The sequence below is a fragment of the Lygodium microphyllum genome, chromosome 22 (genome assembly GCF_053477565.2).
Source record: "Lygodium microphyllum isolate KBCC chromosome 22, Lygodium_microphyllum_v1.1.10, whole genome shotgun sequence".
In the NCBI taxonomy this organism is placed as follows: domain Eukaryota; kingdom Viridiplantae; phylum Streptophyta; class Polypodiopsida; order Schizaeales; family Lygodiaceae; genus Lygodium; species Lygodium microphyllum.
In genome coordinates, this window is record NC_141156.1 from 63543018 (window position 1) to 63557647 (window position 14630).

Genomic DNA, 14630 nt, shown 5'->3' on the forward strand with positions numbered 1-14630 from the left:
CCGTGTTTTGTTTGATTGTTCTACCTATCTCTCTTTCCTCTTTATCTTTTCTTCCCATCCTCCCCAAATGGTACATCCTTGTTGTTCAGTTGATGATAAACTTCATGGCCTCGACTATTTGACGTGGAGTGCTGTTACGAAAGCATGGTTTGTGCATAATTGATTATGGTACATGGTTTTTGGAGCTATTGAGCATTCTCAACCTCATTCTCTTCTCCATGATTGGGACCAAGAAAACCACGAGGAAGCTATGCTTACATGGGATTTTGATGATGCCCATGCGTATTTTGCTCTTCGAGTCACCCTTCTCCTCTGACTCCAACTTAGATCCTTCCTACCAAGGCGAAGGCCAAGGCATGGAAGAAGGGGTCCTCTTCTTCAAATCAAGGGAAGGGATTGACAATCCCTCCTGCTACCTAGTTGCATTTGATGCGGTTATCCTTGATGGCTCTCTAGTGCCAGAGAGGGAGAGTGAGAAGATGGAGCTCATTTATACAGGTCTTGGCCAAAGGTGGAGAATCCATGCTCTTGTATGCTTAGTGGTATTTTTGGTTGTATGATTATGTATGCTACTGCGAGCATTGTTGATAGACATAAAGAGTTGCTACGATTCTTCTCTATCTTCAGGTTTTGGTATGTTTGACATTGATATCATATTCACTCTGAGGCACCTTGGTAGTGGCTTGATCATCCATTGGTTGGGTATCCATGGTTCTATTTTGGTGGTCTTTGTCCTATAGACTATGATGAGTCATTGTCATTGATCATTATATAAGATTAGATCACCCATGATTTGAGAGAGGGTGCTAGCAGTTTAGTCAACTCATCAGTGAGTCTGGGCATGTCTATTTGTGGCCTAGGTATTATAGTCTATTTTAGGTATTTTTATTGTCATTATTATGGTGATTTTGGCTATCATTTGTTGGTTGACGTGCATTTATGATGGTCCTAGATATTGGCCATATCACAGGGACATGAAATTTTGAATTGCTCTAATCTTGCCAATAACATTTGATTAAGATATTAATCAAATGTGCAAGGTTGTTTAGCACGTGATGCACATGGTAGTTATTTCATGGTAACATGCCAAGTATCCTAAGGATGCAGTGGGGTGTCAAAGGCAAAAGTTGTGATAAGTTATGCCAACCGGGTTTTGGTGGTCACTTTGTGTCAGTTTTGACCCTAGGATAGTTGTTTGGCCAATATGTGTGAGTGGTGACATTAGGGACTAGCATTAATCAATTAATTAATGCCAGTCTAAGAGTCAAGAGAGGTTGGGGACCACTTCATGTTGCAAATGACCTAGCCAATTTAATTATGGATGGGCTCATTTAATTTTGGGCAGGGTCAGAAGGGCTGAAATTGATTTTCATGATTATTTAATTTTGAAAATTAATTAAATGGTTGGATAATACTAAAAAATGGGTTTAGAAGGCTGTCATTTGGCAAAAATGCCCATGCAAATTGAGAAAACGTTTTTGGGGGACTCAGTCATTCAGTCAATTTACAACATGGAGAGAGAGAGAGAGAGAGAGAGAGAGAGAGAGAGAGAGAGAGAGAAGGGGGGGTTGTTGGTCCATTTTTTGATTAGAGAATATCGATTTGTTGTAGAAGACAATCATTTGGGAATCTCAGCAGGTAGGGGATAGTATGGACATACCTTCTAGGGGTTGGTAATAACATTGTTGATCAGATGACAGCATTTTGGAGGTGCTTAGTAGTAGGTGAGTGCATTAAATGCATGTTGGAGTAGGCAATAGGCAGATTTTAGGGTTTTCTTGTGAAAAAAATCAGATTTCTCTCTCATCTTGGCTTTCTCTCATCTTCTCCAATGCATTCTCAAGAGATCTCGACATTTCTCAGCCGTTTCGAGCAAATCTCAACCAAATTTGGTTTATAGCAAAGGATTTTTGCTGTTAACCCTAAATTTTTGCAGAAATTAGAGTTTAGGGGCTTTTGGATCAGCCAAGGAGATCGTGGAATCTCGGCTTGTAATATATCCATTGGCTATTGAAGTTAAAGAAATAATAAAAGGGACTTCAGTTTTGGGGCCAACAGGGTGTCTACTGTTCAAGATTATTAAGGTAAATTATGCATTTCAATTATGTTTATTTGTTGATTGTTGTGATTAAGTGCTTGATTTGGGAATTACCACCCTTTCCAAAAAGGAAGGTTGGTTTTAGGCTGACTTGATCATCTTTATGATATGTTTTTGTGCTATTTGTACAACTCTCTCCTCTTCAGTCAGATCATTCATCACTTGTAGATTCCTAGTGTAGGTTGTGTTGGAGAGAGGGAGCCGGTGCTAGTGCTCATGTGGCTAGTGACTCACTATTGTATGTGATTGTTGTGTTTGGTATATGGATTCCATTTCTTGAGTATATCTTTGAGTTCTCCCTTTTCATTGTTTTTCTATTTTCTCTTTTTTCTTGTGTTGTGTAGTTTATTATATGAGTCTTCTACGCTTCCATAGCTGCATCCACTTCTGATAGGGGCTACTTCCAAAGCTAGAAATATGGCCAAATTTTCAATCCATTATTTGGAACCATTTCGTAATCGATGATTACATTGAAAATTTTCGTAAATTGTTTGAGCTTGATACGGAGAATGTCATGAGGACATGTATTTTTGCAAGCCTTACTTAACATGTAGATGAATTTTTAATCGCATGTGTAAGTAAATGTTGCACATGTGAGGTGCAATTGAGGTTAGTGCAAATTAATGAGCTTGAGACCTGAGGGAATCAGCACATGTCAAAGGCAAAAGTTGTAGTTAGTTATGTGGCACAAATACTAGGTGATATCTAGCGCTGGTTATTGGCCTAAGTCATTTATTTGGTCATAAGTGTTCATTGGTGACACTAGAGATGTGACGTTTAATGGTACTTAATGTTGATCTAATGGCCAATAATGGCACAGGGACACTTGGGAGATGAAGTGGCCTAGCCAATTTAATTACGAGCTGGTGAGACTATTTTTTTGGGCATTGAGATAATTTCTATATCAATTTTCAGTAATTTTAGATTGAAAATTAATATAATAATGTGGATAATGCTGGAAATTCATTTGGAAAGGCTGCTACTTATTAAATTTTCCAAAGTGAGTTTGGGAAAAACATGGAAGGTTGGGAGAGCAAAAATGAAGGCACAGAGAGAGAGAGAGAGAGAGAGAGAGAGAGAGAGAGAGAGAGAGAGAGAGAGAGAGAGAGAGAATTGTTCATTCTTGCTGGAAACACATTGTGAGGAGCTGGAACGGCCATCATGAGCTGAGTTTCAGCCATTACCAGCAAGTGCTTGCATGTTAGTAGTAGTCCACAGCTGCACGAGATCTTAGGTAGTTGGGCGACAGCCCTAGGCTGAAGGCATCAGCAGATTTTGAGTCGTCAGGTGGATGCCACAACATTTATTGCTGTTGGGACAGGGATTATGTAGATGTTCTATTCCTCCTTCCATTTTTCTCCTGGCAGCCACGATTTGGCTGCATTTGTATCTTCTCTTTGTACACACTCTTTCTGTGAGATTTCTTTGCCTCACCCTCTCTGCACTCTCTGATCATCTCTGTGATGTGGGTCTGTGTGTTAGTGTAGTTTCATGCAAGTATCTTTCATATGGTGATGTTAAGAGCACCTTGATAGTTACTTTTGAATTGTGTTTTGTTTGTAGCCAACAATATATTGAAACTATATTGAATTGTTCATTCTTGCTGGAAACACATCGTGAGGAGCTGGAATGGCCATCATGAGCTGAGTTTCAGCCATTACCGGCAAGTGCTTGCACGTTAGTAGTAGTTCACAGCTGCACGAGATCTTAGGTAGTTGGGTGGCAGCCCTAGGCTGAAGGCATCAGCAGATTTTGAGTCGTCAAGTGGATGCCACAACATTTATTGCTGTTGGGACAGGGATTATGTACATGTTCTATTCCTCCCATTTTTCTCCTGGCAGCCACGATTTGGCTGCATTTGTATCTTCTCTTTGTACACACTCTTTCTGTGAGATTTCTTTGCATCACCCTCTCTGCACTCTCTGATCATCTCTGTGATGAATGGGTCTGTGTGTTAGTGTAGTTTCATGCAAGTACCTTTCATATGATGTTAAGAGCACCTTGATAGTTAACTTTTGAATTGTGTTTTGTTTGTAGCCAACAATATATTGAAACTATATGGCAGGATTTTGTGACCTTATTAGCATATGAGGAGCCAGAAAAATCTCCTGTTTTTGAACTACTCAGCATGGAGCATCGACAGAATGTTGCAGACGGTTTGAATCGGGTGGTCTTAGGTGATGATTTAGGACTTGAAAGTGATATGGACATCCTTTGTATTGCTGTACATAGATGTGTTGATTTTTTTAGTTTCTCTTTTGTCAGAGCATCATAAGCTTCCGAATAAAACAGCATTGGAGAAACTTTCTCAGCAACTGGCTGTTGTGCAGAGCTATTTGAATCACGAGCGTACTAAGGTTTTGTAATTCCAGAAAATGTGTACTTTTAATTTTCTTCTGTTGAAATCTGTGTTATTGTGATGGGCCTTTTTTAAACCATGGTCTGCTTGTAAGAGATCTTTATATTTTGAAACAGAAGGGGCTGCCCCCACTTTCTATGAAGAATTTTTACGAGTATCTGCAATGAGAAGTCAGCTTGTCACAAGATGTTGGAACATGTGGAATTGATGGTCTTTTCGATGGTGTTCCAGCATGAGTTGTATTATTTACACTCATTGCACATTTGTGAAGGCCTTGTGTATGATCATAGCCTTCCCCACGTATCCTCAGTTCTGCTGAAAAGCAAGGCATTATTGCCAAAATTCAAATCAAAAGCTCAAATGTAACCAGACACCACAATATTAGCTGGAAAGTTCTTTCATTCTTTGTATATGAGTTGCAGCTTCCACGTTCCTGAGCATCTTTTACCATCAGTTTAATTGTTATATAAATAAACTTTCTCCTCTTCAAAGGGCCATGCTGCGTCTTTCAAATCAATAGTACTACACTGGGCATCTTTGGAGAGAGCCGGCATAAAGGGTTCGCAATCGAGCAATCTGAATGTGCACTTGCAGGTGGTAATGAAGGCTTTGATAGAGGGGATGATACCAGTTCTTAAGGCAACATGGGGTTTCTGAATCAATGCATGTGTATTGTGCTGATCTTTTTTTTTTTTCTTATTTAGTCAGCATCTAAGGTCATTCCAGTGATCAATGGTAATTCATCACAATTGCCTCACTGTTTTGATGCCACCAATAGCAGAACAGTTTGAGCAGAGAATTTATACAGGTGCTTGAGCAAAGGTGGGAATGTGATGCCCTAGTTTTCTACGTTTAGAGATGTGGTGACCTAATATTCTAGTTTTCCTTTTTATATGATCAACCGCACAAATCAGGAAGAAAATGTTGGTTGGCACGATGATGTAGATTGCTATATTTGGAAGAACTTTAAATGCAGAATGATATGATTGTATTGATAAAGAACTTTGCTGATCACAAAAACTCAGACATGATGCTACTCAGATTCCAAAACCGACTTGCTTATGCAAAATTTGCTCCCATCCAAGATCCTCTCTGACACCTTGCAAGATAGTTTTAACTCTTGCTTCCCAAGAGATGTAAGAGTAAAAACCCTTAAAGTCTGAAAAACACACTTTCTGACATTACTCCACCTTCGAGTTGTACAAGAAAGCAGGCCAACCTGGTACTTCTGCCACCAACATGCATGCCGAGCTTTGGGAGGACTTGCCTCCAGACCCTGCTAGCTACACACCCAACCTGGAAGGCGTGTAACATGTTTACTGCTTCACCACATGGGCATCTTCCATTGGTGAGTTCCTTTCTTTCCGACCTATCCCCAACAAAGCAAGGTCCTATGATTACCATCCAACAAAAGATCCTTTCTTTCAGTGGCATCTTGAGTGCCCAGTTTTGGGTGATAGCCACCACATGCTCTTGCGCTCAAATGGATCAATGATTCATTCATTGCTAACCAGCTATTTCCTCACTCTGCCAGCTTGTAATATTGCATGGAGTGATTGGCCATTTGTGATGCCTCTGAACCTCTCAGAATATTGGCCCTCGTTAATCTTCATACCCATAATTCTGGATCTCACTTCGTCCCATACAAAATGACAGCTGTCAGGCATGGTGCAACGAACAGTAGCCTCCTGAAAAGAAATGGGATCCCTGTCATTGCCTGCCCATATTTTTACTCTACTAAAATCTTGCTTTGCATCAGAAATGCTACTTTCCCCCCGGACTTTTGCCAGTGGCTCATGAATATACCAAGCCTAGAACAGAGACATACCTTTACCCACAATTTCCTTACAGTTGCTGTCCCATTGTGCAGGAGCTCCTTCCATACATTAGAATATCAGCTAACAAACCAAACACTTTGATATGGAATATTGCTTTGGAGATAATTAAGTCTTCCTTGGTGAGATTCCATGAAGCTGCAAAATTCCTATTCTTCAAAAGGAGAGAATCCATAAGCAATTTTGCCCAAGGTGCTTTTGAGTTTAGAGGACTTGACAAACAACTCTTGATGCTTGTTTTTCAATGTTGGTATAGATTAGTTGCAATCCTCCACATAATGTAATCCTTTTTGAAGGACCCCATGGTCAAGGGATTAGGGTACCTTCACTTGTGACACTTGCCCCAGACAAATTTCCCAATTAATGCATCCCCATCTTTATTGCATTGTTTTGTTCCAAGATATTAAAGGCAAATAAAACCTTAATGATGGGTAGAAGATCTTGACAATTTTCATTTTAAGATGATGTGGCTATCTAGTTGAACACTTGTAGGTTTATATTTTTCCTCATTTTCTCGAAAACCAAAGTACTTGTGTCAAATTCCATGACATCAATAACTAATGGAAACCAAGGTATTCGAAGATTTGACCTCTTTTCACCATATTATCTTCCCATCCTTTTTGAAAACATTGATAAATAAGTGAGTGTTTTCTAAGACTAATTGTAAACCTAATGGCCTTCTTGTAGATCTTTTGGAGCTCTAGAGCATTGTTCAACTTGTTTTTGTTGGCCTCAAGCATCATCATCGTGTCATCTACAGAGCCTTGACTCATCACTTGTTTTGCTAGGTACATGATTTCCTCTAGCGTGCCATCCCCAGTTAACTTTTTTGTGAGGCAAAATAGAAAGTTCTTGGCGCTCATAGTATTTTTAATTTGTCTCCTTGACCTCTCTTTAGGTTTCTTTCTCTGCACATTGTCTGCATACTCGTCTTTTACATGGTGTTTACAAGGCGTCCTCATTCCATAAACTCTTGTATCATGTATAGCGAGAGCGCAAATGGAGAATGGGAGCTCAAAACATTTACTATAAATGATTGGGTTACAATGCTACAATTTTACAGAGGCTTTCACAAAGTGAAAAAAACAAAACAAGGGGATATCGAATATCATTGGAAAAGATGTATCTTTGCCTTCAAACCCACGCCTCAAGGCTGGTTTGCTTTGGTGCAACATGTTTACATGGCTAGAGGTATGTACTTGGCTCCACGGGAATGTTTTTTCCAATAAGCACACTGTAAGTTTGAGTTGTCAAGTTTATGTGAGTATACTCATAAAGAATTTACAGACAATTCATGTGAGTATACTCATAAAAGTGAAAAAAAGTTATATACTCATAAAGAATTTACAGACAACTCAAATTTACAGACCATGAGTTTTTTTTCATAAAAGTGAAAATTTTATGTATTATGCACAATATGTGGTTTCTTCAAGAGCAGGTGTGTATGGATACCTTGAAGATCTGCAGTTACCAAGCCTCTCATCTTTGGATTGGGAGATGCCTAATGAAGCAATAATGGAGAGTTTTAAACTCAAGATTTCTCAAGATTTTCAAAAGGCTATGACTCCTGGAAGGATCTCCAGAAGAGTACGCTTATCATGGTTTTTACCTTTGCATGTTTTTGTAGCTTGCTTTAAAACATCATGTTTACAACGGACAAAGGTTTCATGGCTAAACAGAAAATTTTCATATGAAGATTTGGATAAAATTTTAGGTCTATGTTGGAAAGTCAATGAATCTGACCACAAAGGTGACTTTATAAGGTGCAATGTGTGCCCTCAATCATTGGGTTTGTCCTATAATATATCTCGACAATCTCTTATCATAGGTTTTGATTACAGAAGATACAAACTTAGATTGGGTGCTTGGGTTCCTTTAGATTCAGATATTGATTGTAAGACATTGAAACTTACAGTACAAGTTACCGCACAAGAAGTAAAGGAGGTGAACATTACTTCAAAGTGGAGTCTTAAGGATGTAAGAGACACCTTGGAGTTTCTAGAGAATATTACTCCTGGATATAAGTTCAAGGTAAATGGTGCTATAATTGGGAAAAGAGATGAGAGCTCTGTATCATGCATGAGTTGTTTGCCTCCTAGTGTTGTGAGTTTTAGACCATAAATATGCATGTATAAATCATTTTGAATCTTTCTTTTGCTCATAAATATTGATGCCAAAAACATGGAATTATACACATTAATAAGTACTATTAAAAAAATATTGGTATAAGCTTTGCAGTGATTCTGTGAATAACAAATCGTCGCTTGTGGACCAAAATGATTTCATTATAAAATTGCAGCACAATTTAATAGGAAAGACTTGGTACAAGCTTTATAATTCTTTATGATTCTATGAACAAAAAATTGTCTTTCATGGGTAAGATCAGAATGACATAGCATTACATTTTGGATTAGAATATTGCACTATAGATGTATACACAAGTGGAATGCTACTTCAGTAAAAATAAACAAACTGGTAATTATAAGGCTATTATTTAGCTTCTCTTTGATCTTTGGATTTTCCATCCTCGGGTTGTTCTTTAGCTTCTCCATCCTTAAGACTTCTCTCTTTCTTTGGAAAAGTTGCTTCATCTTTCATACTTTCATCCGTCATCGCTAGTTTTCTCTTAGTAGGCGTTTTCCTTGGTTGCTCGAAGAACTTAATTACCTCAGGCACCCCTTTTTCCTTGGGCTTTAGAGGGGATGGACTAAATTTCAATGGAGAAAGCTTAGGCACGCCCTTTATTTTTGGGCCCCTTTTGTTTGGACCTTGGAGACTTCTTTTTCTTGGTGGTTGCCATTTTCTTGCCTTTGTTCTTCGTTGTTGCCTGTCCTTTGGAATTTTTAGCTGGGAGAGGGGAATTTGGGTCCACCGATGTAATTGCCCTATCTAAAACTAGTTCAATACACCTCTCCCGTTCCACCACATGTATGCCTTAGGGTAGTCTCTACACTGTAACATAGCACACAAGTTATTTGAAGTAGCAAGAAACTTTCACTATAAAAAGGATAAAGCATAGAAAACTTACATTAATCCCCTCTACATTCAATAACTTTGAATCTATTATCCTCAAAGCATTTGAAACCGCTCTCCAGCCACAACTATGTACGTCATTTTGCAATTGGACCTCTTGAAGCAGAGACTTGAAAGGTCTTTGAGGATCAACAATGCTTTGAAAGATGGTGTCCAAGTGAGTATTAACAAGTCTAGCAGTACTACACATATTAACTTATTAGCGAATACTATAAACTTTATCCAATAAAATATAAAATAAAAAGTGTTTATTGACAATACATCTTTGATTGGCCATAGACTCTTGAAAGAGAATTCATAAAAATGATATCTCTTACAAGAATGTCGATATAGATTAGGCTCCAGTGTCCTCTACAAATCAAAACACAAGTGAGAAATAACCTTAAAGACAAATCATCAAGAGATAGAATGTTGAAGAAAGTACATTTCAATATATGGAAAAAAAAAGATGGTTTGTGACACTATCGAAGTCCTTAAAAAACCTTGCAATATATGAATCAGATTTTGAAAACAAATCCATAGAGAGAAGTCGATCAATAACAAATATACCCTTAGCAAAGAATGAATAAGAGAATGATTGCAATATAAGGACCCTTGGAAAATTTCATTATAAATAAAGAGAAGCAAAAGACCTTACTTCAAACAATAATAAACAATAATAAACCTATATCTGAGTCTGCTAACCATACTAAATTCTTTATTCATTAATGTAATTTGATGTGCATGGGCAGCTGCAATATAAGTATCATTCATAAAATCTATTAGAAAATCATGTGCTGCATCTTGCAAGCATAGTAGGGCAGACAACTGCCATCTCTTGTTGAGGTCATCCACAGAAGCAACAGAGGACAATCTATTAGATATCTCCTTGACCAGTCTAAAAAATGTAGCCTTAGGAATGAGGTGACTAGTTGACTTTTGAGCTTTCTTGAACTCTGCAAAACATCTATGCATGTAAAACCATCTTGACTTTCTCTTTTTCTTCACAAGGGCTTCCTTGGAAACCTGAGAGTGAGGAGAAGCTGAGGGCTCAAACTCACCAGATAACTTGTTCTCTGAGGATTCACCTGAACAAACTTTACCAGTTGGTGTAACAGGGACAATAATTTCTTCAACTGTCTCCTCAACAGTTAACTCAAGACCTTCTTCAAAAGATTTCTTCACCATGACCTTCCTTGGAGTTTATTTTGTTCTGGCCATCGAGACCCACATGGCACGATAAGGAAGCTAAACACGAAGACAATTGTCTCCCATCGCATCATAACAGAGACTAGATGGAAGCCTTGAATTCCTCCTCCTCGCTTCGCAATAAAGGCTAGACCAATACAACGCGATAGAGAGAATTTGAGTTTCTGCTTTGCCCTAATCGCTTCGTATTGGCAAATTCCAATGCAATCGAAAGCACGAGTTCCCCGGTCGCAGCAGTAAAGTCTGATACAACACGATTTAGGATGTTGCAAAAGTGTAGATGAATGATATCATGCAGTTTCGGAGATTTGAGCACCATACAACGCAATGAAGGTTTTTGCTTAAGTTGCTGAAGTATTCTATCGCATAGTTTCAGACAATTCAACAGCTTTCGACGTCACTAACGTCAAATGTATGACACCTTTGTCGGTCGGATACGTTAGAGCTGTTGGATGAATGGCAGTCTTGACGTAAGGTATGAAATCACATTCGTGCCAATTGAGAAGTTTTTATATACTCGCGAGTGCTGATCTCCATGTGTCAAGTTCTCATTGGCCGTTTGATTAGGGTTTCTGGAATATTCATTGTTCCCGCCCTCGCACCTATTTAAGGAAACCCAACTTTTTTCGTGCACTTTTCTTCTCCATTTCCTCGCGCCTCGAACAATGTCCGTCAACCCTTGCATCACACTCTCCGTCTCCTTGTTCATCAACAACACCCCCTTCATCACCCCCTACATCACCTCCTCCGTCACCCCCTCTGTCACCTCCTGCATCACCCCCTCCGTCACCCCCCGCATCCCTCCATCACCCCCCTCCGTCCATACTCCAGCACCCCCCCTCCGTCTTCAATCTCCACATCCCCCCCCTTTGTCCATACTCCGTCACCCCCCTCCGTCAAGATCATCCTCACCATAGGCATAATAATATCGCGTCATATTCCTAGCTCGTCCTATTCCTATATTGTCCAACACAGTGTGAGAAGATAAATGGAAAGTTTTTGATTTTCTTCCTATCAAGTCGTATTGCTGACTCATCCATCACTCGTTTTCCTACTCTTGCAAAAATGACGCAATATTGGTGTTTGGAGATTCCGAAAGGCTCTTATTTGCGTCGTATTTCTAGATCCTCCAACATGGAGTGAGTGCACCACTTCAAAAGGATTATACCTTGATATTAACGTTGTATAGGCAAGCAGTCTAGAGCTATTGAATCTCAAGAAGATGTCTGGTACAGAGATGTCACACATGTTTGCCTCCACATCTATGAAGAGGAAAATAGTCCTTCAGCCCACAATGACAAAGGAGTCTTTTGCCTCAGATGTTTCAATAGCATGTCATATGTCTGTGACAACCGAAGGTTCAAGCAAGGATCCAAAGAAGGGAAAGGCTTCAAAGTCTCCTGTGACGAATCCTAGGGCCGTCTCAAATTATAGATGTCATAGCCTTTGAGAAGCTTTTGGATTTTCTCATAGAAAACAATATTGACATTGGTTTCTATCCAATAGCTAGGGAGTTTTTCAATCTAGGTGGGACCTTGATCAAGTTCTCAATTTCTCACATGAGTTTATCAAGGAAGATTTTGCAGAGTTTGAAGAGTTGGCATATCCTGTTGTTCAGTTGGATTCCAAGGAGTATGTTCACACCCCAGTTGGAAGGTCAGGCAGCACTAAGAAGTCCTTGTTTACCAATAAATGTGGTTATCATTCTCTTGATAGATTTTATGCACCTGAGTTATGTTGTTTACACCCAAAAAAATGCAAGCTTATGCTTAAGTCTGCTGTTGCATTCATTGTATTTTTCCTTGTGAAATACCCTCTAAGATCTGATGAAAAGCATAAAGAAACCTCAAAATTATCTAGTTGTTGCCTTCTTAAAGAGATTGTAGATGAAGTTGATGTTGAGGAGCAACTAGACAGCCAGATGGAAAAATTAGTTGCAAAGGACCTGGATGTTGTTGAATTCAAAGCAGAGACAGTAATTGAAGAGACCACTATAGAGGTTGATGAGCCATTTGACACTCCTTCAAGCCTTATTGTTCCATCTTTGCCTACTTTCCCAATTAAAGACAAGGAGTACATATTATTGTTTGATCTCCAAATTCTTTTCAATTTGAGAGAAGATTATTACTTGGCAGTTATTGCAGAGGCATCTGTAGATACAAAAGGCATAGTGGATGTTGAAAATGAGTCCAAGGAGGACTTACTCAAATTAGATACTCAAATGTTTGATGATAAGTTTATAGATGCATCAAATCCTTTTTCCCTATGTTTAAGCAAGGTTAAAGATGCTGAGAAAGAGTTACAGGCTGCGACCAAGTTCAAGAGAAGCTTGGAATCTCCAATTTTGGAAGGGAGGAGTCAGAATATGTAAAGGAGCTCAAGGATGTCAAGGAGACATCAATTAGCTTATGGAATCCAAGCAAACTTGAGAGTGATGAAAATCAAATGGTAATGCATTCTTTTATTTTTGTGGAACCATATACATATTTTTATTTTTTTCATTCTGACTGTTGCTTTTACAATCGGAGATTGCAGATGAGGATAATTTCTTGGGAAGAGCCAAAGGATCGAGAGTTGGTGGTAGTTCCCTAAAGGATGTTGCACTTGGGCATTATATATCAAAGATTGGTCCCAATATTCTATTGGTTTTGCATAGCACTTTCTCTCAGAGGAGGCCTCATGGTCAATTGTCTATGTTAAAGCACTTACAAGAATTCTTGGATACTCAAGTTTGCAGTACAATGCGCACAAAGTTATGTTTTTGCATAAGACAGCAGCTATTCGAATATTTGGTTATGGTCCCAGCTTCTCTGCCTCCAAGGCTGGATACTTCCTGGCATACTCATCTTATGTTTTAGTAGCAAATAAAACATATATCAAATCCATAGCTGGATACAAGAGAAGAATTTTTTTACGTTACAGAGGAAAAATGTTGGAGGAGGACGAGGATGTAAAGGCTCTTAAAAGCTAGCTGTGTATATAATATTTTGAAAATAGTATTGGTATTTAGATTCCACGGCATTTATTGTGTTCTTGATCTTTGAAGTTGTCTTTGAAAAAACCAATCGAATAACTCCTGAAGGGCATTGGTTTTTGTTGCTCCTCCTCCATGTTTGGTGCTCCGAAAGAAACACATACGTGCTTGATAGTGAGATTTCTCCATACCTTGGCTACTGTAAGTTGCTAGGGGCCCTTGCTCTTCCACAAAATAAGACCCATGAACAATAAGAATATGCTGTGACAACCCACCAAGCAATAATCAGTTTAAATCATTAAATCTTGTTTTCAAAGCAAAAAGGTTCAAATTTATGTCTATCTTACCAAGTAGAAAGTAATGTCCTTTTCTCCCCAAGCTTCCTTAATTGCTTGAATAAGATTCACAATTGAACATTTGTACTCTTCTGAATAGTTAGATGTTATCTTTTGTTCCTTGAGCATTTTTAAAAATATGTGAAGGTGTCTCCAAACCTCCATTCGTAGGAATGCAATTCGTGGTGTGCTAGCCACATTTGTTGTGATTGCATACAACTCTCTCTAGCACTCCCACAATGCTTTCATTTGTTTAGTAGTATGATTTTTTAGAAATTGTCTAGCTTTTGCACCCCCCATAGAGACATCTGCTAAGACCTCTCTTGTTTTCCTTGAGACTATTGGATCCTTTCTCAAGTGAATTTGACCTCCATGAAAATCCTTTTTTGACAGTAAAGCCTCACATTTATCAATGCAGTCATTTGACAAAGATATTGGTTTTATTGAATATACATAGTCAAGATGCAATCTATGCAACTTATCAATTATTCTAATCTCTGCATGTAATGTAAAAAAATGAATGTTCCTTAGAGAGATTGAGAGAATAGGATTCCATAATCCATCCATGTTTTTGAACTTGCTCAAATCTATAGAGTTCCGAGTCGGGACTCTTCTTGCTGGCCGCAAAGTACTCCATTCTTTGGATCCTAAACTCTCAATGCAATGAATATAATGATATTTTGCATTGGTCCCATTACTTAATCCAAGCATACATTTGATACTTTTTAAGTCAACACTTATATGCCATTCAACATTAAAACTACCAACACCATTGACTATCAACATTTCACCTTCACTTTGAGACTTT

The 14630-nt window shown here is 38.6% G+C and overlaps 1 protein-coding gene across 3 annotated transcripts in view; it reads left to right on the plus strand.

Annotated features, from left to right (window-relative positions):
* The window catches only part of LOC148017227 (uncharacterized), a 35914-nt gene extending 30976 nt beyond the window's left edge, over nt 1–4938 (plus strand). The window contains exons 5-7 of one of the 3 annotated variants that reach the window (XM_087663122.1): nt 4164–4275; nt 4364–4455; nt 4577–4938. In XM_087663122.1, coding sequence (XP_087519248.1) covers nt 4164–4275; nt 4364–4455; nt 4577–4624 — 252 coding nt within the window. In that variant the 3' untranslated portion in view covers nt 4625–4938. Of the gene's footprint in view, nt 1–4163; nt 4276–4363; nt 4456–4573 lie in introns of all 3 variants that reach the window. The other 2 variants (XM_087663123.1, XM_087663121.1) reach the window with 2 other exon arrangements.
* Nucleotides 4939–14630: the final 9692 nt, after the last annotated feature.